Consider the following 27077-nt stretch of genomic DNA (forward strand, 5'->3'; position numbering starts at 1 on the left):
GAATGTTTTTTTCCACACCTGGCAAAAGTTTTGCTGACATAAGTGCTAGTGTAGACAATGCTTGAGTCTTCAGTTACATGATCATATGCTACTTGTTCACAGGACCCCTGCCTCATTCATTGCATAAAATTGACAATGGTCACAGCATCTCAGTGTTTTGCTTGCTCTTCATTGTTCAATGTGTTGCTCTAGACCTTGTTTAATGCATGCTATTCATGGTGTTTTTGTCCAGAAATTCTTTCTTGGGGTGGCTCGTGAAGAGGTTAGTATATTGGGGAGCCATCCTAGTACCAATGGCTGTTCCCATGGTTTAGACAAAGTGTTTATTGTTGAATGTAAAATTGTTATGGGTGAGGGTGAAATGGATGTTTGGCAATGGTTTTGGGATGGATAGCTGATTGTTGTCAATGTCCTGTAGATATTTGAGGCAGGCAGGGATGCCATCATTGAGAGAGCTGTTGATGTATAGGGAGGTGATATCCATACTGGCAAGGATGGAGTTCTGAGGAGGTTGTTAATGTGCAGAGTTTTTGGAGGAAGTCAGTTGTATCCTGGAGGAAGCTGGCCTGTTTAGTGAATGCTTTGAGGATGATTTCTGAGAGTCCTGGTATTCAGTAAGAGTGGCCTGGGTTCCCTTGTTTGTGTATCTTAGGAAGCATCTAGAAGGTCCCTGTAGGAGGGTTTATGGGGTCTCTTCTGGTTTTGTTTGGCAAAGGATTTGATGATATCCTTAAACTCCTGAGTGAATTGGGGGAGGGGGGAAGCGTCTTTGAATTTTTTATAGTAGGCAGCATGGGAGAGCTGTTGGTAGGCCTTGTTAATGTAGTCATTATGGTTGAGAACTATGATGGACTCCCTTTTCTACTGGTTTGATCATTATCTAGTGGTTGGATTCTAAGAACTGTATAGCTCTCCTCTTGGCAGTGGAGAGATTGTGATGAATGTGATGTTTAAGAACTTCACCATCAAATTTTTTTTTTCTTGAGGCAATTGATGTAATGATCAAATGTGTGATTTTTGTTGCTGTGGAACTCATTGCTGTAGTATTGGAGTGCTTCCCAAACACAGTGAATTTATTTTCACATCACCCTGTGAGATGAGTGGGAATTAGTCCAATCATACAGATTTGAAACTGAAGCAGAGAGATTATGGCCATAAATACCTACTAATTTTGGAGGCCTAACTTGGACACCAAGGACCTGGTTTTGCAGAGTACTTAACATGTTTTCCCAGAAAGCTCTGCTCTAGGAATTAGTCTGGGGAAGTTTTATGGCCTGGGTTATATGCGTAGTCAGACTAGATGATCACAATGATCCCTTCTGCCCTTAGAATCTGTGAAATGTTATAAAGCAATTTGTATTCAAAACACAGCTTCCACTGATTTCCGTTTCAGCTGTGAGTGCTCAGCATTTCTTCAGATCAGACCCTAGGGTATCAAGTTTGGTACTCAGAAAATGAGAAATACAGAATTAGTGTCCATCTGTGGAAAAGTTTGGTTTAAGTAACTTGCCTAGCATCATATAGGCATTCTGTAGCAAAGGCAAGGATAGAAACAGGTTCTCCAGGGCAGCATTAGATTGTCGTATTTGTAAGACTCTTCTTTTTGTTCATGTAATACTCTTCCTCATTCACGCTATATATCTTCCAACTTCTGTAACAAACGAAGCAAGGATCCCAAAGACAACTCTCCTTAACTATACAACCTAAATTTATCTCCATAGGAGATCCATCCTGTGCAGTTAATGTGGAAAAATTAGTATGTGATCATGTAATTTAGACACTGTCATAGTGTGTATGCACAGGGGGTAGAAATAAGGTTGCATACGTAATCTCAGTTCTGGCATTTTCTAACTTCTGAGAGTTTGACTTGACTTAATGTTGTTTTAAAGTATCTTTCGTATGTGTAAACACGACAGCTTTTTAAAAAAGCAAACTGAAAAAAAAATTCTGTTATGTGGCATCATATCGACACCCACGTGGTTCATTAGCAGGGTTGGAACCTTTAGATCCACCACACACACACATCTGTACTTGAACTAACAAAGTAACATAGCATTAGTATCTTGTCATTCTCTGTATGGAGCAGCATTGTAGGGGAATGACATTGTTTAGTAGTGGGTTTCACAGATATTTGCTAACAACAGAAGAATGGTGAATCTCAGGAATCTTGGGTTCCATTCCAGGGAGGGAAGCGAGAGACCTTCTGCCTGTCCTCTTCCTGCCCGCCTGCTCACCCGCCCCCAAGCATGACTGTTTCTGCCCCATTCTCCTCCAGCCTATCCCAGTCCTGGCTTCTCTCTATTCCAGGCTTGTTGCAGCCAGTACCATTCTTCAAGTGCTTGCTCATGTCCATTCCATGTTAGGTGTGTGTGCAACTGCTGTTGGAAGCCTATGCTGGTCAGTGACCCCCACACCAGTTTAAGGTGTTTAGGGGAGTCTCACATTAGCGACAGGTGTCACGTCTGCAAGAGCTTTAAGCCTTACACTATGAAAGAGCGGAACATCCGACTTAAAGTGCTCCTTATGGAGTCGGTCATTGCTCTGCGGGCTCAAAGCGTCGGTCTCCGGTAGTGTGGTGTAGACCTACTGAGGCATGCTCAGCCCGGTACCAGGAGTGTCACAGACTCTCTCCTTCATTTCGAAACCACTCCAGCGAAAGCCTCCATTGGGACTCTTGGTACTGTTCACCAGCCGACCGACCTAAGTTGCAGTACCAGCGTCGATGCTCAACATTGTGGCATCTGTCACGCTGTTGCTCCCACTCCATGGATTGGCACCGGTCAGGAAGCATTCGGCGTAGATTGCAGGGATACCATCGTGGATTCGCCAAACGCCAATGCTGGTCACCAGATGTTCTTCGAGATGTGTTGCTCATGTCCATTCCGTGACCCGCCCTCCTTCCCCACTGTTGGAGTTCTGGCAAGAAGTAACTGAGGGTGGTGGTGGGAGGGGAGTGGCATTCCTTATGCCATGGCATATGCGCGGCACTCCAGAGCGTGCCAAAGTCGGTCCGCTATGGATATCACTGAAGGAAAATCTTTCAGCACCTGTGCGTGTGGCAAGCGCACACACCTAATATGGAGTGGACATGAGCAACATATCTCAAAGAACACCAGTTATGGAAACAGGTAACTGTCTTTTCTCCTTGCATAGCCAGTCCTAGTGTCCACGCCTCATGCTTCTCATCCCTCTCCCATTCTCTTTGCCTATCCAGTCTCCCTCTCCCATGCCCAGCTCCTTATCCAAGTCTTCTGCCCCACACCCAGTGTCTTTGCTCAACCAATCTGTTTTCCCTGTATCTGGCTGTTCGCTAAATCCATCTCCCTTCCCTTAACTCTTTTCTCTCTCACACTGGTCCTCGGTCTCCCGTCTTTGTTTGATCTCAGTGTTCCCCTCCTCTCTCCACTTCATCTCATTTGTGTCTCAGTCCAGTCCCCTTGTCCAACCAGTCCTCATAATTCCCAGTCACAGTTTCTCTTTTAGTTTCAGCATGCTTTTTGTCCCAAGTTAATCCTTTTCCTCCGTTCCCAGTCCAGCTCTTGTCCCTTCTATGCTTGAGTCAGGTGGCGTCCTCCTCCATACTGCTTGGGCACCAGTGGGAAAGGTCCAGAGGCGGATTAAGGGCCTGAGCAAATTGGGGGGGGGGGCAGGGGGAGAGAGCCCTTCCTCCTGCAGTCCCATCCCCCATTCTGTCCTTTCCCTGGGACCCCGCTCCTTTTCCACCCAGGGTCCCCACCATTCCACCCTCAACCCATTTGCTCCTTTCTGCTCCCCCCCGCAATCCTCGTGGCCCCAAGATCAAAGAAGCTCTGTCCCCACTCTATGGCCCTGGGGCTGCAGCGAAAAGTGAGAGTTCCTCCAGTCCTGGGGCTGCAGCAAGGATCTGGGTGCTGGGGCATCCCTCACCACCCCCATACTTCTGCAGCAGACCAGGGAAAGGGCACTATAGGGGTTTCCCCAGTCCTGCGGCTTCTACCAGGGATGGAGTCAGGGAGGGGCAATGCGTGTGCTTTGCCCATTCCACCGCTCCTGCCAGGGACAGGATTTGGGGGGGCTCAAGGAACGGAAGCTGAGGCTCCCCTGAGTTGGCTGGGGCGCCTGGGCCCAATGGGCCCAGTGGCTAATCTGCCACTGGAAGGGTCGCTGGGAGCACAGAAGACAGACTTCCTGCTTTCAGTTCTGGTACCTGGCCCAGAGCAGCTGGTAACAGCAGCCCTGAGCAAGACCTTGCTGTCACTTTGTGGAGATGGCACTTGTGCTGACTGGTCAGCTGTGAGACACTGAAGGATGAGGATTGAATCTGCAGAGATTTTTTGCTGCTAAACTCAAGTCTCTACTGAGCATATGTGAATTTTCAGAGGCTTACCTTGGCTTAATTTGGATGGATTTTCACAAATTTCAAATCCATGATCCGAAAGCATAAGCAAAAAAGTCACAAGAATTTTAACATTGTAGAACAGCATATTTTTTTCCTAGTCTCATTCTCATAAATGACTGCGCTGTTTTGGCTGAAACGTCAATAAATTCAGCTTGAGACAGGCACCCAGCTTGGGAAATTTCAGCCCAAATGTTAAGTTTGGCAAAATTATGAGCAACTGATACTGCTTCTTAAAAAGGGCAGCGTCAGGCAACCTTAATAGGCAGTGCTACCAGCCCTATCCATTGTGCAGTTGACTGGCCAGTGCTGTCTGCAGGCCCCATTTAGTGTATCAGTTGTTTTCTCCACTTGTTGCAGACTAGTATAACTTAAGGCCAGCTATTGTAATAATTTAATATCTTCCCATCTTCTAAAGGGCAGTTAAGTCCTTTAGTGGGTATTTGTGGTGTAACATGGTTTTCTGTCGCTTGTGATTAACACAGGCAGGTTAATTTAAGTCTGTGTATAACCGAAATTGTACCTCTTCATCTAGGTGGAACTATCTTTTACATTCTCTACATCCTCCCTCAGGGAAAATCCTGCAAAAGCTCACACCTCTGCACACGAACATCATGATCTTTAAGTAAAATTAAAAGATGCTTAGATGTGCAGGGAAATTTGGAAAAATAAGTCAGGACTTCGGGAATATTACAACATTAGAATATTAAAACATGATATTCCTGGTTCTATTGTTTAGAATGATCACTTAATTCTGTGTTACTTGTAGTACCTTAAATAACAGGCTATGTTGTATGTATTGTTCCCCAGCAACACTGCTAGGGAATAGAGTTGGACAAATAATGGATTTTTGCATTTGCTGGGAATTCCAAAAAAACCCAAAACATTTTATTTCAGGTCAAACTAAAAAGGGCATTTTTTGGAAATTTTTTTGAAATTCGAAACGTTGAAAACCATTTCAGGCAGGTTGAAACAACTGACTCAATTTTATGTTTTGATTTCATGCATTTTAACAAAAGCAAAAGAGGACTGGAATCACAAAAATGGCTGAGGAGGAGACGGCTTTCTCCCGTATGACATTGAGCCCAGTGGTTAGAAAACTCACTTGTGGAACTGGGAGATCCCAGTTCAGTCCCCCACCCCCTGCCCCCCCGCTTGATGGAGAAAAGGGATTTAAACAGTTGAGTGCCCAAACCACTTGTCTGTGGGGCTATTTTGGTATGGGTCTCTCTCTCTCTCTCTCTCTCCCCTATTGTAGTTGTTCTACATTTATAAATAATTAGTCCTTGGATCAGGGACTTGAATTTGGCCCCCCACAACCTAGGTGAGTCCCTAATCACCAGGCTTATAGAGTCATTCTCTCTCTTTTCCTTTCCCAGTGACTGTCCATTGTCATTCACAATGGCAGTTCATAGGCTTGTTTACAGTTGAAATGCTACAGCAGCATAGCTGTAGAGTTGAGGCTCCACAATGACAGCGTAGTTAATCCACCTCCAATGGAAGAATTCTGTCGACCTAGCATTGTCTACAGTGAGGGTTTGTTCAGCTTGACTATGTTGTGCAGGGGTGTGGATTTTTCACATCCCTGAGTGATAGAGCTGGGTTGACTCAGGGCTTGTCTACACTGGCAATTTACAACGCTGCAACTTTCTCGCTCAGGGGTGTGTGTGTGTGTGTGTGTGTGTGAGAGAAACCCCCTTCCTCCCCCCCCCCCCCCCCCCCAGCGCAGCAAGTTTCAGTACTGTAAAGTGCCAGTGTAAACAGTGCCCCAGTGCTGGGAACCACGCCTCTCTTTGAGGTGGTTTTTTCAGAGTGCTGGGAAAGCTCTCACTGCGCTGCAACCACACAAGCCACGTTAAAGTGCTGCTTGCTGCAATGCTTTAGCATTGCCAGTGTAGACTAGCCCTTAACTTTTGAGTGTATACCTGGCCATAGTCTTTCAAGACTAGGAATGAAAATGACAGCACCCACCTCAAGGCTTTGGGCTGGTCTCTGCCAGGAGCTTACACTGGCATAGCTACATCTCTTGGGTGTAAAAAATTCACCTTCCCCCTCCCCCGAGAAACGTAGTTATGCCGTGCTAACTCCTGGGGTAGACAGTGCTATATTGAAGGGAAAATTCTTCCTGACCTATATACTGCTTCTCAGGGAAGTGGATTGCCTACTTCCTCTTGGTATAAGTAGTGTCTACACTGAAGCACTACAGTGCCACAGCTGCAGCACTGAAGCTATACCAATGTAGCAGTTTAAGTGTGACAAACCTTGACTCTTCATACTCGCAATACCATGTTTTATTCTGAGACATATCTACTCTGGAAAGGGTTTGCTTTTATAACTATGCCAGCAAACCCTCCTAGTAGAGATGCAGCTTCACTGGTATAGCTTAGTTCCTCCAACAAAATAAGCTGTATCAACAACAGAACCTTTTATGGTGGTATAGCTGCATCAGTGTGACTTCCCCCCATTCCCAAACAAAATAGCTGTGCTGGCAAAACTATTAGTGTTTTCGGAGAAAAACAGTGTTCTCACTCTCAAGTTGGGTGCAGCAAGTCAGATACTTTATTATCTCTAGCAATTGTTTGGCGGGGGAGAGCAGAACAGGTCTCTCACCAGGTAAACAATTATAGCAAGCATTTATACCTTTTGTTATATACAATAATGGGCGACAGCTGCATTTTGTTTATACATATGTCCTCCTGATATCTTTTTTTTTCCTAAACAATTTAGACTATAGTCTACATTCCATACTTATCTAACACAAGGTCACAACAACTTCTCATACAGTTCTTTCCCACTCGCCTCAAACAATCCTCACTTCTACAAATCTCGTGTTATTAGGGTTGCAGTAGCCTGACTCTTGCTCACACAAGGGGACTGTTTGAATATGAAATCCCCTTCAAATCTGTCAGTTCTTTCCCTACTTCCACAGTGTGAACCAGGTCACAGTCTCTGCACTAATTCAGTCTCTATGCCTTTGCCATCAGAATGGTCCAGTAGTACTCTGCATCCTGCTGGTAATAGATGGAGGCTGGACTAATGATAATGCTTCCAACCTTGGAGTAGAGCTTGGGACCCTGTTCCCAAGAAGAGCTTGGGAGAAGGTCTGGGAACAAAATACACTTAATGAGGGTAAACAGAAATTTTGCCCGGGAGAGTGGACTGACTTGTTCTTGGAGCCACTGTCTCTTTCCTTTCAGGGGGTTGAGGAACAAAGGAACAGAGTGACTCAAAGAACACTGCTCCTGAACTGCTTGCTCTTTTTGAGGGGGATGGGAGGGGAAGATGAAGAACTGGAGAGGAGCAGGAAAGCTATGGCTCAGGTGTCATTTCTCTCAAAAGAAGGAATCAGAAAGGCACAGCAACTGTAGTTCCACCGTGCTGCCAAGAAAAAGGGGGACCTTTGGGGGCTTGGGAGAGGAGCCCAGAATATATTAACTGGAGTGTGGGGATGTCAGAATTGAGTTTTACCTGGGGAGGAATGGGGTGCAGAACACTGAGGGATTTGAGGGGCAATTTGGTTTATTGATGGAGTGAAGCTATAACAATGTGCATTAAGTACGTGTGGCCTTACGCAGGGTGTGGCTCAAACCCTGGTTGAAAATACTGGAGCCAGCAAATTCTTCTTTTTGAAAGATGTGATTTTTGTAGCACTTTTTCTTTTTAGTGACTCTCAACCCGGGGCCAACTTAACAATCAAACTTGAATCCTGGAGGGCACTGCATCTAGCTTCTTTTGGTCCAGATATAGGCTCTTGGTGAAGCAGGACCTGAAGGAGTGGGGAAACTGTTCTTGCTGTGTATGCCTCACCTTAAGTCCCACATCTTCTGTTTGTTATGTTGAAAGTCGCTGCTGTCACGTGCAATCTTATTTTATGATTAATAAGCAATAGGAGCAAACGCGGCAAATAAAATCATGTAAATGTCCTTGGTACTAAAGAACAAGTGAAGAACTGTGTGTGTATCATGTGTCCTTGCAGTATACTGAATCTAACATTTTATTCATGAAGTGTTATGGATACTTAGCAAAATATGTGGGAAGACTAAGTCCTTGCCTTGAGGAGCATGCAGTCAGCAGTCGCAACCCAGTTAAGGCGCTGATAGCATTGAAAGACAAACCAATAATGGTTTTTATGGAGGAATTTCAAGTTAAGAGCTTGCTAGTCCAGAGTGAAACTTTTTAAGGAAGAAGAGAAGACAAGTCATGAAGTTGTGGATAGGAGGGGAAAATGTAATGAGCCAGTTTTCCATTAAGCAATGGCTGCTCCTTCAAATACTTCACTAATTTATGATGTAGAAAATGGCCCACAAACATTCTTCAAGTCAGGTTAGTCCAGAAGAGGGTCAAATTTTTGGGGGAATGGTATTGATGCAGTTATTTTTCCTTTTTTTGTGTGTGTGTCTTGTTTAGCGTATTTTGTTGGAGCAGTAATGAATTGTATGATACTACATAATATAAGACTTAAATCAGAGCTTGCTTTAGCCCTTGAATTTAGGGGACAGGGTCATTTTGCAGAACTGTCATGCATCTGGGAAAACACATTATTTTGTTTGTTTGGTTGTTGTTTTTGGTTTGTTGCAAGGAAACTGTGTTCCCGTGAACCTGTTGCTCGGGGGGTTGGGGGAAATGGACACTTTAAACCAGCTCCCAGTTCAGTCCCACTAAGAGCAGCCCAGCTGCTTATGCATTAATGGTCATGAATGAAACTTCAGGAGAAGTGGTGTCTTGTATTTGAGTATGTTACTAGCATTTTTGCCTAATGTTGCTTTAAAGGAAAATCATTGCTGCCCAGCCATGATACTCTGCAACACCTGAGAGGCAGCTTGGGCAGATTTTAATTGAACTGAAAGTTGAATAGGAAATTGGGTTAAGGCTCCCAATTCAGTTTAATGCAATAAGCTTTATAGGAGCAGTTACCTGAGACCCATCTAGTGACAGGGATGAGCAGTGACAGTGCAAAGAAACCTGTAGTTCTCATGTGAATTTAAGGAAAACAACATCTGTCATCTAGCCAAATCCCAGATGGGTTGCAGGGGTAAATTAGGCAAGGCAGGTGAGTGGAAGCTGAACAAGTGAGAAAAATATTTAAGGACATGTCTTCACTAACAACGTGGCTGTGTAGTCACGGCACCAGCGCTGGGAGAGAGCTCTCCAAGCATTGTAAAAAACCCATCTTCATGAGGGTGGTAGCTTCCAGTGCTGGGAGCGCAGCTCCTAGCGCTGGTACACTGTGTACACTGCCATTTTACAGCACTGAAACTTGCATCACTCAGGGGTATGTTTTTTCGTACCTATGAGCAAGAAGTTTTCAGTGCTGTAAAGTGGCAATGTAAACAATGTAATTAAGTGGGCTGGCTGGCAGGGAAGAATTGAGGAAGAAGGAGATGCTGACTATGCATACTTAGCTGGATAGAGGAGGGGCTAACAGGTGGTAGGCAAAGTAGTGAAAATGGATAGAGGAGCTGCTCTTTTGCTTTTTTGAGAAAACAGTGGGTGGCAGTGTGACTGGAGTTTTGGAATCCCCTCTCAAAAGTGGCCATGATGTACCAAGATTTAGTTCCTCATGGCCCTATAGCAGATGAGGGTCCTAGAAAGACTTATGAGGGTCCAATACAGAGAATCTAGTCATCATTTGCCAGACTTGCCACTAGACGGATCAGAAAATGGGATTCTTTTTCTTTTGAACACTTTGGCTTTTGTTGAAATCTTCCTATATAAGAAACACAGTTTTTTTCAGTTGCTGAAAACTAGAAAGCTTTTGAGGAAAACACACACCTCAAAAATTTTCACTGAGTCAAAAATCCAATGTTCCATGGGGGAAAAATATTTCATAAGAATTTGTCTGACCATACTTTCCACTGATAAATCTACCCTTCCTGGACTCCAGAGTGTGGGCAATGAGAGGGGATGGGATCACAGAGGAAATGAATATGTGAGTGGAAATTAGTTCTAAACAGCCTTGTGCTGACTTGTGCCTTGTCCACCATGAGTCTGGATGTACTTTCATCCGTTCTGTTCAGACCTCTGACCACTTTAATCTCACTGTTTTAAATAAAACTAAATTGAGAGGTGTTTCATATTCACAACTTAACGTGGGAGTTGAAAGTCGGAAAGTGGGAGTTGAAAGTCCCCATTTAGGCCATAAAGGGCAATCTGGGTCTCCAGACGTGGATTATGGAGTTAGAAAAGGGAGCGTTGGTTTTCTAAAAGCTTTTTTAATAATGAAGAAGAACTGGAATCCGGTACCATGTGAGGATGTAACCTGGTGAGCTGCTTAATCGGAAGGGGTGCTCCAATAGTCTACTAATGACCACTTTGTTATGAGTTATTACTGTAAAGATAGCTAATATTTATTTTTCCCCTTTCCCCCTTTTCTAGTGGTCACAGGAGCTACTGATGGAATTGGAAAAGCCTATGCAGAACAGGTAAGCCTTTTTATTCCTTTAAAATGATCAAAACTGCTATGGACTCTATCCGGACCCAGTGAAAGTGAAATAGTATAGTGTCATCCTGTCTCCTGCAAATGCACGCTAATTCTCTCAGAGGTAAGTGTTACCTGAAATGCCTCCACTTGTATTTTAGACTCATATGCAGAATATGGAGTACAAATTCAGATACCTATATACTGTTACATGTACTCTTTCTTGGCTTTTGGGCTAGACAGAGAATCTGGACTGCAGTAGAACAAATAAAGGAATCTAATATAGCTGATTAGGTAACAGTTAATTTTGTTATTAACTGTGTTGTTGTTACGCTACAAAGAAATAATTTAGTCTATTTGAATTAAACATGGGTTTAAGAGCCTGAATTCTAATTCCCAAGCTCTGCCACTGACCTTGCTCTGTGGAGTTGGGAAAATTACATAACCCCTGCCTCAGTTTCCCTATCTATAAATGTAAATATTCACCTACTTCAGAGCAGAGTTGTTGAAGATCCTTTGTAAGTGTCTTTGTGGTGGGGCAGTAAAGTACTGGTACTCAGTTTTATTTTTCCTTCATCTCTAGCTATTTTAAATAATAATTTCTATATCTTACTTTCTCTGTTGCCAGTCAATATATATTTTGTAGTGTTTGACCCAAGTTTCATCTTTTCTTAAGGGTGATGCTGGCCAGTGATCTATTGCACACATTGTGATTGAACTGCTCTGTATCTCTTTTGTTTCTTTCAGCTAGCAAAGCATGGAATGAATGTGGCTCTTATCAGCAGATCTCAAGAAAAACTAGAACAAGTTGCCAGTGAAATAAGTATGTGAATAAACTCTCTTACATTTCAAAATTAACACATGAAAGCTAAAATACAGCTCCTTTGGCCTCTCCAATTCCACATGAAGACAATTTTATAATAATTAATGGATAGTTTTAAAATATTCTATAAACCTTAATTTTACATTCTTAATAATCTTACATCAGTTTCACATAACACTTAAAAAACTTCATGAATATGGTAAAAAGACAAGTGCCTAACTGATCAAATTTGTACAGTTCTTATTATCTCATTTCCAAGAGCAATTGAGGGTTAATTCTAGAATGAGATCTTCAAAACTGTGCTTTCTCCTGGAACTCAAAACAATCCTAAACATATCTCCTTATGCTAGTCACAAGTTGCATTGCCTCCCTCTGGTTTTTCAAATAAAGAAATATGTAAGTTAAGATTAGTGATAGTGGGACAAATTCATCCGTGGTGTAACTCTGCTGATGTCAAAGAAATTACACTAGGTAGAAGTAGTCACATAACTTTTAAAATATTATTATAAATGGAGCTGGTAGTGATGCTGTAGTGAAGATTGCAGAACACTTTCCATTACAAGACTGTTTTCAGTTGCTTATAACTTGGCCAAACTAGCTGTTTAGTCTGAAACTTTCCATGCCAAGTCTCATCTTCGGGCTGAATTGTTTTGGAAAGTTTCAGCAAAAAAAAATCAGTCATTTCTGAAAATAAGGTTGAGGGAAATGTTTTGCAAATGTTAAATTACTGCAAATGTTTTGTTGAGGAGCTCTAGCACTTACATCCACGCTTTGCAGCAGATACTTGAAATTTTGGAAGGAGTTAACCTGGAGCCAGATAGGTGCCTTTTACTCTCGCTGTTAAAATTATATACAAATTTGGCTAAGTTATAAGTCTGTTTAAAAATTGCCAACTGCATGTGTTCAGCAGAGGCTTTTTAGATGTTGACATCTAACTTCTCAAACATTCCATTTGCGCTGAGCATGTTCCACTCAGGACTGCAGAGACTGAGCAGGACTCTTCCTACAGTTGCTGCTCCTGGCACCAGATCAAGGAGACTCTCTTTCCAGTTTTCTTACTGCTACCTGTATTGTTCGCCAGGCAACGTGGAGGAGAAGGAAGAAGCAGACAGACCAGAGAAGGGATCTGTTAGGAGATGGGACAGAAAAATCAGTAACCGTTACTGCACACTCTGCTCCAGAAAGTGGAATAGAACCCAGGATTCCTCTTAGAATACGTGTCACTGTGGTTGCACATGTGCTTCTTGTGTGTGGGCTCAGAATCTTTTGTAGAGCAGTGTCCAGTGGGGCCACACCTGCATCTTATGCTGCCTTATATGAGGAAATAAAGGGTGGAGTGGAGTGGAACCAACCCTCCCTCTTACCACTTGGGTCAGTGGGACAGAACCTGGACTATATTCAATCCACTTCTGATATCCAAAACTTTCTCCAGTAAAGAAATGTCATCTTCATTTCTCCCTTTTTATTAATTTATTTGTAAAATTCCTGTTGGGCAGTCTCTCCACGCCAAAAAAAAAAAGTATCTAGGGCAAATGGGAGGAGACAAACCCTTTGTACAGTGGGGCAAGATGATTTTACACCAGCCGCTAGCTATGGCAGATTCTAAACTTACTGGATTTAAACCCTGTCCTTCCTGCAATGGAGTATTACCCGTCATAGATGAACCCAGCAGATGCCTGTTCTGTTCCATGGAAATACACATCCTAGCTAAGTGTGCTGTTGCCACTCTTTTTCATCCCACAACTGAAAATCTTAAAACACAAGATTTAAACGAGACCATGGAGAAATCCATGACCATAGCATCAGATCCAGGAGTGCAGATATCCTCTGTACAGGAAGTGAAGAGATGATGTTTGGCAAGTGCTCTAACAACTGATCACCACATCCCCATTTCCAGTAAGAAAGAGAAGGCAATGAAGGTGCCAAACCCATTGGTGCCATTGTAAGGATCCCTGATACTAGCCAAATCTTGTCAGCACTGAAGGCCTGAGCACTGACTAAGGAGCAGAGGTGCTGGCTTCATCCTCTGGAGTGGAAAGGTACTTCTCCAACAAGCACAAATGAAGAGTGTACTGTGCAATGTGTCTGTCCCGTGCAGAGGATTCTACTGAGAGAGAAGACCTCAAAATTCTCAACATCAAGGATAGCAACAAGACAGTGGTAGGGACATCGAGGTTGTGGTAGACAGGTCCACCAGTACAGATACTGGCACAGAGATCTGTGCCAGTTTCCTGGTTTTGAGATATGCCCTTGACAGTCCACTCGCATTGCTCCAGACCTGGCCCTGGCCCCACTACCATCAGAGCTGGAACTGCACTCATCAGCACCACCATTCTCAAAGATCTAATTCTTCTTGATGACTTATGCAGGGAGCCATTGCCTTGAAAGACACGTGGCACCAAGTCCCCATGTAGAACTGACAATTGGTGGGTCCTTGCAGTCAAACTATTCCAATTGAATGCACCACCTTGGGCATATTGGCCCTCCTGGGGCCTGCCCTTGCTTAGATCCCTGGGCAGGATGACTTCACATATCTTGATGAACAGGAGAGCTCAGTTGCCACTGTATTGCTGTGAAGGGGACCCTCATCAGAACAGCAGGGAACCCCCAAGGATGTGGCAGAAGTAGTGAGAGAGAGACACACTAGCTCCCCTCCCCACTGAAGGTGCCCTTTTCCTCTCCAGATGAAGCAGTCACTGTGGCCCCAACACCAGCTGTCAATGACTTCAGCGTTCTAAGAGTTAGTATCGAGGATAGCTGAGACACTAGATGTTGAAATGCCAGTGATCCAAGAAGACACACCCAAGCTATTCAACATCCTCAATACTCAGGGCATCCTGGACCCAGCGAGGGTTCTTTGGTGTTCCTTGGCCTCACTTCCGCTGACCTCCAAGTAAGTGGAAAAATAATACCAGTTTCCACTCAAGGGCTTTGAGCAATTTTGTCCATCCAACACCAGGGTTGTTTGTTATCTCTACTGTCCAGAAGAAAACCAGATCCATAAAAGAAACTCCAAAAGACAAGGACCCCAAGAAGCTGGACCTGGTCAGCTGAAAGGCCTATTCCTCAGCTTTTAGTTTTCCATTATGAATTAGTGGGCTATTTTTGCAAAATAGAACTTTCCAATATATGGGAGGGGGTAACCCTCTTCTGATTGTGACTTGTGCAGGACTGCATGGAACAGCTGAGGGATTCCATCAAACAGGGCCAAATGGTACCCACCTCTGCTCGATGGCCATTGCAGTTGCAGTGTGCTGGGCCTTTTGGCTTCAGACATCTGGTTTGCCAAGGGAAGTCGAAGCCACAACTGAGGACTTGTCCTTCGAGGGTATGGATTTATTTAGCTCTGTCATAAACAGATAGCTAAGGGTTAATGTCTCTTTCACCTGAAGCACCTGACCAGAGGACCAATCAGGAAACCGGATTTTTTCAACTTTGGGTGGAGGGAATTTTGTGTCTGAGGTCTTTGTTTTCTGTCTGCCTGCTTTCTCTGAGCTTTGGAGAAGTAGTTTCTGCTTTCTAATCTTCTGTTTCTAAGTGTAAGGACAAAGAGATCAGATAGTAAGTTATATGGTTTCTTTTCTTTGGTATTTGCATGAATATAAGTGCTGGAGTGCTTTGATTTGTATTCTTTTTGAATAAGGCTGTTTATTCATATTTCTTCTAAGCAATTAACCCTGTATTTGTCACCTTAATACAGAGAGACCATTTGTATGTATTTTTCTTTCTTTTTTATATAAAGCTTTCTTTTTAAAACCTGTTAAAGTTTTCTTTACTGAGAAATTTCAGGGAAATTGAGTCTGTACTCACCAGGGAATTGGTGGGAGGAAGAAATCAGGGGGAGATCTGTGTGTGTTGGATTTGCTAGCCTGATTTTGCATTCCCTCTGGGTGAAGAGGAAAGTGCTTTTGTTTCCAGGACTGGGAACGGAGAGGGGAAGTCACTCTGTTTGGATTCACAGAGCTTGTGTCGGTGTATCTCTCCAGGAGCCCCTGGAGGGGGGAAGGGAAAAAGGATTATTTCCCTTTGTTGTGAGACTCAAGGGATTTGGGTCTTGGGGTCCCCAGGGAAGGTTTTTCAGGGGGACCAGAGTGCCCCAAAACACTCTAATTTTTTGGGTGGTGCCAGCAAGTACCAGGTCCAAGCTGGTAACTAAGCTTGGAGGTTTTCATGCTAACCCCCATATTTTGGACGCCAAGGTCCAAATCTGGGACTAAAGGTATGATAAGCTCAAGAACGGAAAAGGCATTACATTGCCTAAAGATACCAGGGTGACACTCAGATACCAGGTCATTTTCAGCACAGTACCATACTACAATCTCTCTTCTGGTACCAGCCAGCACAGAGGACATGTTTTTTTCTCACAGTCAACTCAAGTTCGTTCTTAGACAAGTGACTTTGAGGGTTGTGGAGGTGCCCATCATCTTCCTCCTCCATCCATCCAGCAGATTTGATGAGACTGTGAAGACCATTGCCAAGCAGACCTTTGGAAACTGTCACCCCTTTCCATTGGCCTTAGGTGAAAATAACAGCTGATGAATGAGTGTTGGACATCATTGCTCATGACTACACCATCCAGTTTACTTCCCTTCTCCCTCTCCTTCCCCGTTCTCCATCCTTCTTTGGGGTCCTTTCTTGTGAGCCCCTTTTACTACTTTCTTGTGAGTGACCTTGTTACTTCATGTACAAGCTGTAAAAGAGTACAGGGAAAGAGGTTTTTACTCCTGCTATTTCCTTATTCTGAAATAAAAAGGAGGTTGTTATCCTATCCTAGACCCAGAAGAAACTGAACAAATTTGTATCCCTCCCTAGATTTTGGATAGTAATGCTTGCCTCCGTCACTTCACTCCAAGCCCAGGTCTGGTTTGTGGCTCTTGACTTATAGGATGCGTACTACCACATTGCTGTTCACTCAGCCCCACAGGAAGTCCCTAAGATTCACAGTGGGGATGAACTCTTATTAGTACATACTACTCACCTTTGTACTCTTCATTGGACTGAATCTTCATAAAATATCTAGACATAGTGGTAATGCTTCTAAAAAAGAAAGGCCTTCACATCTACCCATATTTCAGTGATTTGTTAATCAGAGGCAAATCACGTCAGGAACTCTAATAGGTCTTAAGTGTATCCTCTTTGTTTACCTGGCTGGGCCTCCTGGTAAACTGAGCAGTTCTGTCACCCTCTCAGGTGTTAGTCAGGAGCTAGGCTAGATTCCACCGTACCCCAAGTGCTTACGTACCCCAAGACAGATTATTCATGCTCTGGCTGTCCCAGAGCACAGTGATTTCAAACCTGACAATGATAGTACTGACCAGACTTATGATGGTAGGTCGCATGTCTGAATGTACATATGTGACTGTTTGCCAGAATTCACCTGAGACCCACTACAGCTTTGGCTCAGGTCAGTCTACTGCATTGCAAAGCATCAGGTGGTCACTCCATGTACTTGCAGCACTGACCCAGGTGACTGCTTCCTGAAAATGTTTAGAAAGTGTTACTCATTAGCTTGTTAAGTTGTAGAGCTCGGGTTCCCACAGTTGTAGCACTTGGGCCCAACTTGAGGAGGTTAAGAAGTCACAGCATAATCGGCTTTATATTCTTCATACAACATTATTTGCTCAAATTGCACTATCTATTAATGAGGCTCTGCAAAAGTAATCTGGCATTCTTCAACAAATATACCGCTGACCTGTAAAAGGGCTGTTAAGAAATATTATGTTCCATCTGAAGATTCGGAGTTTTTCTCATCCTTCTCCCAACTCTCTAGTTATCAAGGCTGTAAATGAATGTGGAAGACAGCACCATGCTAAATCAATGCCATACGATAAAAATCAGAACTGTCTTGATTTTTGTTTTGTCACAAATTATATTAATCTGTGATTTTCCAGTTTAGAATTGCCAATTGTCAACTGTTGATAGTGAAATATTGTCACACCAACTACTCAAAGTTCAGTTTATTTATTGAGCATCTACCACCAGAGCAGAGGGACCAATTCCAGGCAGTAATTGCAGAGAGTCAGCTCCTTGCCAGAACATCTCTTCAGGTCTCTCTGGATGCTGCGCCACAGCTGCTCACTCTATTTCTACATTGTTGGTCATGAGAAGGGTCTCTTCGCTTCAACTCCCAGGATTTTCCAGGAAGGTCCAGAATACAGTCCTCTTTCAACAGCTTAAAATTGTTTGCGGAGAATACAGATAAGTCTCTGCATATGTTAAAAGATTCCACTTCCACTTTGTGCTCTCTGGGAATTTACACACCTGTGCGTAAAAGGAAATTTAGTAAGTCCCAGACAGCTCAGAGATCTCATGCTGCTCAGTTCTCACTCTGAGAGACCTTCCTTCTTACCCCAAAGAGGTAGAGGTTCCAGAAAGAGACTGCCTGTTACACAGGCATTGACGTTGCAATCCTCAATTGTGTTTTGATGAGGTGGTCGAGGTTCTCCTTAACAGCTGCAATTGTTGATGTGCATTCCTCGCTTTGGGGACCTTCTTTCTCGTTTCCAACAAGCTTGGGAGCATATCATTATATACAAATGGGTTTTGGATATCATATCAGCAGGATACTCCATCCACTTTACTTCCCTCCTCCGTCCCACCCCCTTCCTTGCTCATCTTCTTCAGGGACTCCTCTCATGAGCACTTTCTAAAGTAGAAAAGAGACTCCCTCCTGAACTTAGGTGCTATAGAACTAGTCCCTGTACAACAGAGAGAGAAGGGGGTTTAGTTCAGGTACTTCCTGGTTCCAAAAAAGAAAAGTGAGTGGAAACCCATTCTAGATCTAAGGCTCCTCAACGGGTTCATAAAGGTACAGATACTCAAAATGAAAACACTGCGAGCAATAATATCATCAGAATCATAGACTTTAAGGCTAGAAGAGATGCACCTAGGGGAATTCTGCGCAAGGCAGACTTTTGCAGAAATTAACATTGTGTGCGCAGAATTTCCTTTCCCCCACGGAAATGGGCTACAGTGCTGCTAGCTGCCACTAAGGCCCGCTGGACCCAGCAGAGCCCAGCTCAAACAAAGAAGTCACCGCTTGTGGGGGGAAGAGGAGTGAGCTAGAGGGTTTCTGGCAGCTGCAGTTCCTAGCATGCTCTGATGGCAGGAGGTGGTGTGCAGGAAACTCCATGAAAGCCTGGGATGAAGCATCAGGCTGTTTCTCCCTCTAGATCCCTGAGTTGTGCAGGGTGTGGGAGAAGTTGTGGCTGGGCTCAAGGGGCTGGGTATCTGGGCCTGGGTAGCCCTGCGGCTGGGCCCTGGGGGGGAGAGGTTGTTAGTGTCTAGCCTCCTGGCTGGGCTCGCAGTGGGAGGGGGGAAGGGGACAGAGGAATTAGAACTTGGTTGTAATAGGGGTTTCTTTAACTCTCTACTCCTGGGGAAACTTTTGTGTGTGTCTATATTGTTACAGACACACTTGCTGACAGTTATTTTGAAATAAATTACCAAAATAAGTTAAACTGATGTGATTGTATAGTGTTGTTTTGACAAAATTAGCAGAATTTTAGAATATTGTGCGCAGAATTTAATTTGTTGGTGTGGAATTCCCCCAGGAGTAAAGGGACCATCATAATTATGTAGTCTGATCTCCTGTACTTCGCAGACCCCAGAACCTTGCTCACCTACTTCTGTAATAGACCCATAACCTCTGGCTGAGTTACTGAAATCCTCGAATCATGATTTAAAGACTTCAAATTACAGAGAATCCACTACTTATATTAGTTTAATATAGTGACCTGGCCCTATGCTGCAGAGGAAGGTGAAAGCCCCCCGAGTCTCTGCCAATCTGACCTGGGGGTGGGAAATTCTTTCCCGACCCCAAATAATGCAATCAGTTGGACCCTGAACATTTTGACAAGACCGAACAGCCAGACACCCTGGAAATAATTTTTATGTAGTAACTCAGAGCCCTCCCTATTTAGTGTGCCATCACCAGCTGTTGGGGATATCTGCTATTAGCATTCACAGATCAGTTACACGCCATCATAGGCAGTTTCATTGTACCATCCCCTCCATAAAGTTATCCAGTTCAATCTTGAAGCCAGTTAGGTTTTTGCCCCCACTGCTACCCTTGAAAGGCTGTTCTCACTTATTCTGTACACTTTCTGACCTCCACGAGGTAGCTTTGCTTGCTGATCCTTCCCATCTTCCATTCCTTGTAGGCTTTCTGCTTTCTCTTAATAACCTGTTTGAGATGCTTGCACATCTAGGTTGGTCTACCACCCTTCCCTACAGAATTTTTCCCCTTGCTTGGAATGCAGGCTTCAGATAACTTTTACAACTTTGATTTAAAGCAATTCCAAGCCTTCTCCACATTCAGATCCTTGAGTTCTTCAGTCCAGTCCACTTCCCTAACTAATTCCTTTGTTTTTTAAAGTTTGCCTTTTTGAAATCAAGGACCCCAGTTAGACTTATTTGTATTTATCCTTCCATTTAGTTTAAACTGAATTAGTTCATGATACTTGAAGGTTGTCCCCTACCATAAGCTTTCCTATGAGGTCCTCACTACTCACCCATACAAAATCTAAAATACCATCACCTCTTGTAGGTTCGGCAACTGTTTGAAGGACTCTGTCAGCTAATACATCCAGGAAAGCTGGGCCTTATTATTATTAGTAGCACTTGTCCTTCAATCTATATCTGGGAAGTTAGTGTCCCATAATCGCACAACTCTCTGTCCAGATCCAAATTGGAGCCTGGGGGTCTGTGGCAGACCCCAAGCACTATCCCATGGAAGCGTCTGGTAGCTTTCTTCCTCAAAGTAATTTTGACTCAGACTCTGTTTTATCCATTCCATGACTTCTGATTTCATTTCAATCTACCTCATCATTAATATACCATGCTACTCTACCACCTTTATCTTTATTTCTGCCTTTCCTGAACCAGCATATCTACTGGACAGGCACAGCATGGATTTGCTGGTCATGATTCCTCAAGAAACCCTATACTCATTACATTCCTGGGGAAAGCTATTTAAAGAGTGCAGCCGAGTTCCCTTTTTGATGCCTCTGGCTTAAGTCTTTAGTGATGAAAGCCTCCACTTGCACTTCTCCATCCTCCTCTTGACCAGCTGAAAATTCAAGGAATATGGTCTTCTCAGGAGGCCATCCTATTTATAAACATTGTAGAGCTCAGGTTATATGACTAGCATCAAGGCTTTCCTGTCTCTTGAGAGCTTAACCATCCAAGTGCTGACAGATAACATCTCAAGAATGCTCTATGTCAATAGACAGGGGAAGTCAAGATCCTCTTCACTCTGTCAAGAAGCCAGACATCTTTGTGATTGCAGAGTCCGTTATCGCATTACACAAATTTCGCTCCACCTACCTGGTCCATGGAACATCCTGGAAAACCAACTCAGCAGAATTGTGGAAAAACAACATCGTTTGCCTCATAACCTAAGTCATGCAGAACGCAATGCCATCCACAGCCTCAGAAACCACCCAGACATTATCATCAAAGAGGCTGATAAAGGAGGTGCTGTTGTCATCATGAACAGGTCTGACTACCAAAAGGAGGCTGCCAGACAACTCTCCAACACCAAATTCTGCAGGCCACTTCCCTCAGATCCCACTGAGGAATAGACTAAGAAACTGCACCATCTACTCAGGACATTCCCTACACTAACACCGGAACAAATCAACATACCCTTAGAGCCCCGACCAGGGTTATTCTGTCTACTACCCAAGATCCACAAACCCGGAAATCCTGGACGCCCCATCATCTCGGGCATTGGCACTCTCACTGAAGGACTGTCTGGATATGTGGACTCTCTACTCAGACCCTATGCCACCAGCACTCCCAGCTGTCTCCGTGACACCGCTGATTTCCTGAGGAAACTACAATGCATTGGTGACCTTCCAGAAAACACCATCCTAGGCACCATGGGTGTAGAAGCTCTCTACACAAACATCCCACACACAGATGGAATACAGGCTGTCAGGAACAGTATCCCTTATGATGCTACAGCACAACTGGCTGCTGAGCTCTGTGCCTTTATCCTCACACACAACTATTTCAAATTTGATGACAATATATATCTCCAGATCAGTGGCACCGCTATGGGCACCTGCATGGCCCCACAATATGCCAATATTTTATTTTTATGGCTGACCTGGAGCAACGCTTCCTCAGCTCTTGTCCACTCACGCCCCTTCTCTACCTATGCTACATTGATGACATCGTCATCATCTGGACCCATGGGAAGGAGTCTCTGGAAAAATTCCACCACGATTTCAACAGCTTCCACCCCACCATCAACCTCAGCCTGGACCAATCTACACGGAAGGTCCACTTCCTAGACACCACGGTGCAAATAAGTGATGGTCACATTACCACCACCCTATATCGAAAACCTACCGACCGCTATGCCTACCTTCATGCCTCCAGCTTCCATCCCGGGCACATCACACGATCCATTGTCTACCACCAAGCACTGAGGTACAACCGCATCTGCTCTAACCCCTCAGACAGAGACCAACACCTACAAAATCTCCACCAAACATTCTCAAAACTACAATACCCGCATGAGGAAATAAGGAAGCAGATCAACAGAGCCAGACGTGTACCCAGAAGCCTCCTACTGCAAGACAAACCCAAGAAAGAAACCAACAGGACTCCACTGGCCATCACATACAGTCCTCAGCTAAAACCTCTCCAACACATCATCAGGGACCTACAACCCATCCTGGACAATGATCCCACACTTTCACAGGCCTTGGGTGGCAGGCCAGTCCTCGCCCACAGGCAACCTGAAACATATTCTCAGCAGTAACTGCACACTGCACCATAGTAACTCTAGCTCAGGAACCAATCCATGCAACAAACCTCGATGCCAACTCTGCCCACATATCTACACCAGCGACACCATCACAGGACCTAACCAGATCAGCCATATCATCACCGGTGCTTTCACCTGCACGTCCACCAATGTAATATATGCCATCATATGCAAGCAATGCCCCTCTGCTATGTACATCGGCCAAACTGGACAGTTGCTACAGAAAAGGATAAACGGACACAAATCAGATATTAGGAATGGCAATATACAAAAACCCGTAGGAGAATACTTCATCCTCCCTGGCCACACTATAGCAGACATTAAGGTGCCATCCTGCAGCAAAAAAAACTTCAGGACGAGACTTCAAAGAGAAACTGCTGAGCTTCAGTTCATCTGCAAATCTGACACCATCAGCTCAGAATTAAACAAAGACTGTGAATGGCTTGCCAACTACAGAACCAGTTTCTCCTCCCTTGGTTTTCACACCTCAACTGCTGGAACAGAGCCTCATCCTCCCTGACTGAACTACCTCATTATCTCTAGCTTGCCTGCATATATATACCTGCCCCTGGAAATTTCCACTACATGCATCTGAGGAAGTGGGTATTCACCCACGAAAGCTCGTGCTCCAAAACGTCTGTTAGTCTATAAGGTGCCACAGGACTCTTTGCTGCTTTTACAGATCCAGACTAACACGGCTACCCCTCTGATACTCAACTCAGCAGAGATTTTTCTGAAAATCATGATTAGTTCCTCAAAGACTCAAGTCCTCCACAACATCTTTCGTGGGTGGGGGTTTCCAAAAGTTAGGCCTATTTGCAACGTATCACAGCATATGTTTAACATTTTGCTACGGAGGTGCATGAACCCACTCTGACAGGTGCTTCCTCATCCCATGGACTCCAAAATTACTGTATGCCTTTCTGCTCATGCCTGTGATACTCAGGGCTTTGAGGAAGCAGAGGAAGGATGCAGATCACATCATGATAGCACTGGTATGGGCTAGGCTGTTTTGGTGGCTGGTGAATGTATCCGCACATCCACTAATCATCTTACTGGTTCCGCCTAACCTGCTGCCACAGAACGTGCTGGAGCAGTTGAAGCCAATCTTGTTAGGGAGCAAAGAGAAAAGCTGGGCAGATCCTGCACTTATCTTCTGCTGATTGGTTTGATGTTAAAGTTAGGTAGATGAGTGTTTTGGGGTGCCTGGACCCTTCAATGGTTGCATGGGAAACTTTCCTTTCTTCCCTTTCCGGTTGTAGATGTGAAGGTCACTGAGGCCTAGGAAAAGCATTATTTGTAAACAAACAGCAAGTGGTAAATAACTAAAGTCTAAATCTCTTTGCATTGAGTTGGCTTGTATAAAAGCATAAATATATAGCTACACTATCATCCATTTTCACTTAATGTGCTGTGCACTTTAACAAAAATATCCAAATTAAAATGATGCTTTCTATTTGCTGGCCTTGCACAATTGTTATGTAGTGCTAGTTATAGAAGACTAACAAAGCATTGCTGTTAAATTCTAGCTCTGAAAAAATGGTTTCTATATTGAAACTTTCAGGAAAATAGCTACTATATCTTTGAGGGTACCCTAGCAATTAAGATGTTCCAAAGGTGCATTTTTTTTTTTTAGTTTAATAGGCACACCACCTAGTTTCTGATACAGTATGGTATGGGGCTTAGCAAATGTTTGTTGAATAGCTTCAAAAAATAAAATCAACCTTTCCAAACATGGTGTAAGTTTTTGTTTGTTTTTTTTTAAAAGGAAACTTTCAACTTCAATCTCATGAAATTGAGTAACTTTTTTTAATTGATGTGGCTTTCAACCTTTTCAGACCACTGTACCCCTTTCAGGAATCTGATTTGTTTTGCATACCATAAGTTTCACCTCACTTAAAAACTACTTGCTTGCTTACTTATTTTTACCATATAATTGTAAAATAAATCAATTGGAATATAAATATTGTACTTACATTTCAGTGCATAGTATATAGAGCAGTATAAAACAAGTCATTGTATGACATTTTAGTTTGTACTGACTTTGCTAGTGCTTTTCATGAAGCCTGTTGTAAAACTAGGCAGATATCTAGATGAGTTGATCTACCCCATGGACTAGTTTTATTTGTTTTTCTAATTAGGAAAAAAAGAGTATACTGCTTAAACAATTCCTTAAAATATAAGTACCTTCTCCTTTGTTTCTAAAGGCCTTTTCAGGGAGCGTTCTCCTTGCTAACTGATTTTTCAGAGATTCAGAAATTGACTCAAAATCAAATACACCAGGTATGCTGAACACCATCTTTTGTTAATCATAGATGTTACTTATAACACTGGTAGGTACCAAATTTTCAGACAGAGGATTTTTTTTCAAGTTGATGGTGTCCATTTTAATGAAAATAATAATTGCTTTTGAATTCTGGTTTTATATGCACATACGGTGTTATACAGTCTACCAAGCAGACAATAGTACAAAAGGTAAGAAGGAATAATTAAAGGGCATATGATGTGATGTGCCCTTTCAGACGTAATCAAACTAAAAATAGACATTAATTAGCATGAGGAAGCTATCTGGAAGTAGCAATGTGATAGCTAAAAACACCTTAGAGGGGCAGTTAAAATTATGTTGGGTGGGGGGGAGAGGGAAATTTGTAACATTGTCCATCACAATCCACCAAATGGTGATGAGCTGGAAGCTGTAATCTTCCTGAAAAGACTACTTATAAAAGAGCTGAAGTATTTCCCTAAGCCACCTATGTGAGTATATGCAAATTTATATATGCAAAATTTTATGTTTTTAAGTGGGTCTGTATTTGGAAAAGTCACTAACACCAGACAATTCTTACTAGGTAGGTAGGCACAATTTTTTGGTCATATTTACAACATCCGTGAGATTAAATGGGAATGGAAGGGGAAATAGTGGAATATTCCTAGCCTCTAACTATAGACCATACTCAGGGCACTTCAAATGCCAATGAGGCTTGGATCAGATTGTGCAGATCTTTGTAATATGATTCTTGTATGCTTTGATCAGCTAAAATAACTGTGGTGACACTTTACTTTGAAGCATGATGATGACTTAACAGGCATTGGGATGAATAGAGAAAGTTCATGTGTGGAGCTATTGTTACAGGCTATTTGTAGACTCTTGCAGGCAAACTTTATCAATTTACACTTTATATTTCCACTTATCTTTGTAATTATAAGGGCTAAGCATTTTTATTTTTATGAAAGTTTACAATCTGGGGCACAAGAATTGGTTTATTGTTTGTAAAGCCTTTTCGATACAAGGTATTACATATGTTCATTAGTCTAGAATTTACTATGAAATCCTTGCCTTTTTGCTGATCTGAGACTTTAAAGGCTAGTTTTCAAAAATATATGTCCATAACTGACACGTTAATGTAATGGAATTTTGGGGATAGCAAACAGTCAAGTATAAATTTTTTTTAAAAAAATAAGAAAATGGCATACAAGTACTGTTCACATGCACGTTATAACAACTCAGACTCCCAAGAGTGCTCAAGAGCCTTGTGACTTAGAAATACATTTTATTCTAACATATTTATTTGAAGATTGAGGGGTATGTGAGAAATTAATAAAAATCTAACTTCAGCTTTCAAAAGGTATTGTTCTAAATAACTAGTTACACAGACAATTGCAGAAAGCTTCTGACCTCTTTACACACATTTCTGAATAATTGTTCTGCTGCTCATGTTAATACTGAGGGTATGTGTAAACTTGGAGCTGGGGGTCTGATTCCTAGCTGAATAGACATGCTTGCCCTAGCACGCATCAAGCTAGCGTGCTCAAAATACTACTGTAACATGGGCAGCTGTGAGCAGTGGTGTTCAGGTAGATTTGTACTTAGTGTGGCTAGCTTGTGCTGCTGCTCTCTGCTGCCCATCCAACCCTGGCTATGTTGCTATTTTTAGCACACTAGCTTGCTGAGAGCTAGCATGAATGTGTCTCTATGAGCTGGGAATCACACCCGTAGCTCCAAGTGTAGACATACCATAATCTTTCTCACTTGTTTAGCCTGTGTTGAAAAATAGTTGTTAGTCTTTTGATGCAAACTGTCTTTAAAGTTATCTATTTAGGTGATATGTTTAGCTAGTGCTGTATATACGGCAATGCTGTGTATACAGTGAATTCCGCTGGTATAAAATGAAACCAGAAATATTTTCTGGTACTTGACCAAAATATATTTACCTTCTAAATTTAACATAGCAAGCTCTTTCTTAAATCTTACCCAGGCATCTCATTATATATTATGTGCTGAAATTGATACAGTATGACATCCCTACATGGAGCCTTCTGTTGCAAAACAAGCACAGACTGAACTGTTCTATCAACTATAATTTATTTCAACTTCTGTTTATTCCTTAGGTTACCAGTACTGCGCTGTAGAGTTGTATGGAAACATCTGTAACTTGGTAGGCGTCTTGGTAGAAATGCTAGCATACCTGCTATTACATGGACTAGCCAAATTAATGTGCTTTAGTCTGCATCTTCAATTAGGGCAGCAGCATTAGCATTGCTATTCCACAGCTGGCACTAAGCCATGTGGGAGTGTATTGCACCATAGCCAGACACTAGATGGTATCTCTTAATTAAAATACTTGGCTGTGTTTGTTTGTGTAGTTTCTTTAAAGCAATAAGTGGTCTACAGAACTGATTATTG

General features: G+C 43.0%; 1 protein-coding gene across 4 annotated transcripts in view; it reads left to right on the top strand.

Moving 5' to 3' along the window:
• HSD17B12 (hydroxysteroid 17-beta dehydrogenase 12) overlaps window positions 1–27077 on the top strand; it is a 225826-nt gene that overhangs the window by 132380 nt on the left and 66369 nt on the right. For all 4 annotated transcript variants that reach the window (XM_050955464.1, XM_050955463.1, XM_050955462.1 and 1 more), the window contains 2 exons: window positions 10751–10797; window positions 11541–11616. In XM_050955464.1, coding sequence (XP_050811421.1) covers window positions 10751–10797; window positions 11541–11616 — 123 coding nt within the window. The remainder of the gene's footprint in view (window positions 1–10750; window positions 10798–11540; window positions 11617–27077) is intronic.

Source organism: Gopherus flavomarginatus, chromosome 5, assembly GCF_025201925.1.
Source record: "Gopherus flavomarginatus isolate rGopFla2 chromosome 5, rGopFla2.mat.asm, whole genome shotgun sequence".
Lineage (NCBI taxonomy): Eukaryota > Metazoa > Chordata > Testudines > Testudinidae > Gopherus > Gopherus flavomarginatus.